The 1,917-nt window shown below is 33.1% G+C and overlaps 1 protein-coding gene across 3 annotated transcripts in view; it reads left to right on the forward strand.

The window, feature by feature from the left end:
• LOC104750503 (mannose-6-phosphate isomerase 2-like) overlaps nucleotides 1-402 on the forward strand; it is a 4,694-nt gene extending 4,292 nt beyond the window's left edge. The window contains exon 5 of one of the 3 annotated variants that reach the window (XM_019237635.1): nucleotides 19-402. In XM_019237635.1, the coding sequence (XP_019093180.1) occupies nucleotides 19-170 (152 nt within the window). In that variant the 3' untranslated portion in view covers nucleotides 171-402. Of the gene's footprint in view, nucleotides 1-2 lie in introns of all 3 variants that reach the window. The other 2 variants (XM_010472297.2, XM_010472298.2) reach the window with 2 other exon arrangements.

Genomic DNA, 1,917 nt, shown 5'->3' on the forward strand with positions numbered 1-1,917 from the left:
TGGTTATTGAAGGAGAAGGGAAATTACAAACCGGTTCAACTCAATTGTTGGTTAGCCAAGGAGATGTTTTGTTTGTTCCAGCTCATAACGAGATTCACGTAACCGGTGAAAGTGATTTGATGAAGCTTTACAGAGCTGGAGTTAGCAGCAGATTCTTCCAAACGTTATAGGCTAAAATTTAAGAGCACATTAACTTTATACTAGTTACTATATGCATATAATTTGATAAACATTCATTGGTACCAAATCTATAAATTTGAAGGAACTGTGTTGTTTAATTTCCCGATGGCCCATTGCAAATTAAAAAGTTCAAGGGGTTTTTTTTTTATATATTTCTTTTTATTTAAACGAACTATATATGTGATTGTAAACCTTTATATGTTAAACAATGTTAACATAATATATATTGTCAGTTTGTCACATGAATGTGGTAATTGATGAAATTCTAATGCAAAACCGGTAATAAGCAATGAGTGTATTGGTTGTTGTTCCTTATATATTAGTTTATGTTACATCGAACTTTTTTTTGTGAAATTTCGAACACATTTTCTCAGTATGATGGTCCCTATAGCCTATTATTATCAATGATCTTTACTCTAAATCGATAATACATCTTTTCTAGGACTATTCTATTTGGAGATCTGTGTTGGCTAACAGGTTCTTCGACTGGTTAGGCATTTCCGAAAACTAACTAAAGCTAAAAAAAACTAAGACGAATCAAAATGTCAAGCCAATTGAATGATAAGAGTTTATGATGATTCAATGTGCTATGTTCAGTTTCCTGACTTTCCAACTCAAAATCAATTTGACAATTATGGATTGTTAATATTTTCTAGGTCATATCATCATTTCTGATGTGAGAATCTGAGATCCTAACATGATGTCGTGACTCATGAGTCAATGTAGAATCTCACCATAGTCTACTATTTCTTTTACATCTTTTTAAGAAATTTGCACTTTTTTTTGTAACATTGGTTGTTCCGCTTGCCTCATCACTCATTTATAGGATTAAAGAAGTCTTTCTTTTTCTTGAACAAACAGTAAGTCTTTCTTTAGACAGTGAGTCCATACATTCTTAGCATACTTTTGTTGTTCTGAAATCTAATTTAAAAGTGTATTTGTATTAATTAAAATCAAGATTATCATAGTGTTGTTTGGTATGCTTAAATTAGTACGTTAGTATAAGAGCTTTGGGCTTCTTCATAAACTTCTTAAACATCTCTTCTTCACATTAAATACTAGTTTTGTACATGTGCGGTGGTGATGGTAGCTTTGTAACGACTATTGAAGATCATTAAATACACATCATAACTCATCCCATATTTTAACTCAAGTTGCAATCAATCAAACCCGTTATGGCAACGACAACTAATTTGAATTGGAGCAAATATTATTTATTGATTAATCGGCATAAAGATTATAATAATAAAAAATTATTAAAGCCAATATTATTTAGATATATATAATCTTATCATATAAGAAATTATTTGTTACACTTTATCATATCATCTAATAAAATTATGTTTTTGGATTTTCTAGTGTTCCAGCTGATTAAGAAGCAAATCGTGGAAACGTTACGAGTTAGGTGGATCCTAATGAAACATCCTCGCATCAAAGACTTATACAGTTTCACCTACTTCTCTTTGGGGCTGCCCTTGACAACTAAACCTCCCGAAGTCCCTCTCGGTACCTAAACAAATGCATACGCAACGGCAACACTCCCAAATCTGAGGGAAACCAAAGCTGTACCCGTGCACGTGCGTTGGACAATTATACCACGATGTGGGGGTCCACACAACTAGTCAGACAAAATTAGGTACACCCGTGTCTCAGAGCACTTGATTTACTGATGAGAGGACATGACACACCACTCAACTCAACGACTCCACTAGTAGTGTTTTCACTTCAAATCATAAG

The sequence above is a fragment of the Camelina sativa genome, chromosome 16 (assembly GCF_000633955.1).
Source record: "Camelina sativa cultivar DH55 chromosome 16, Cs, whole genome shotgun sequence".
Lineage (NCBI taxonomy): Eukaryota > Viridiplantae > Streptophyta > Magnoliopsida > Brassicales > Brassicaceae > Camelina > Camelina sativa.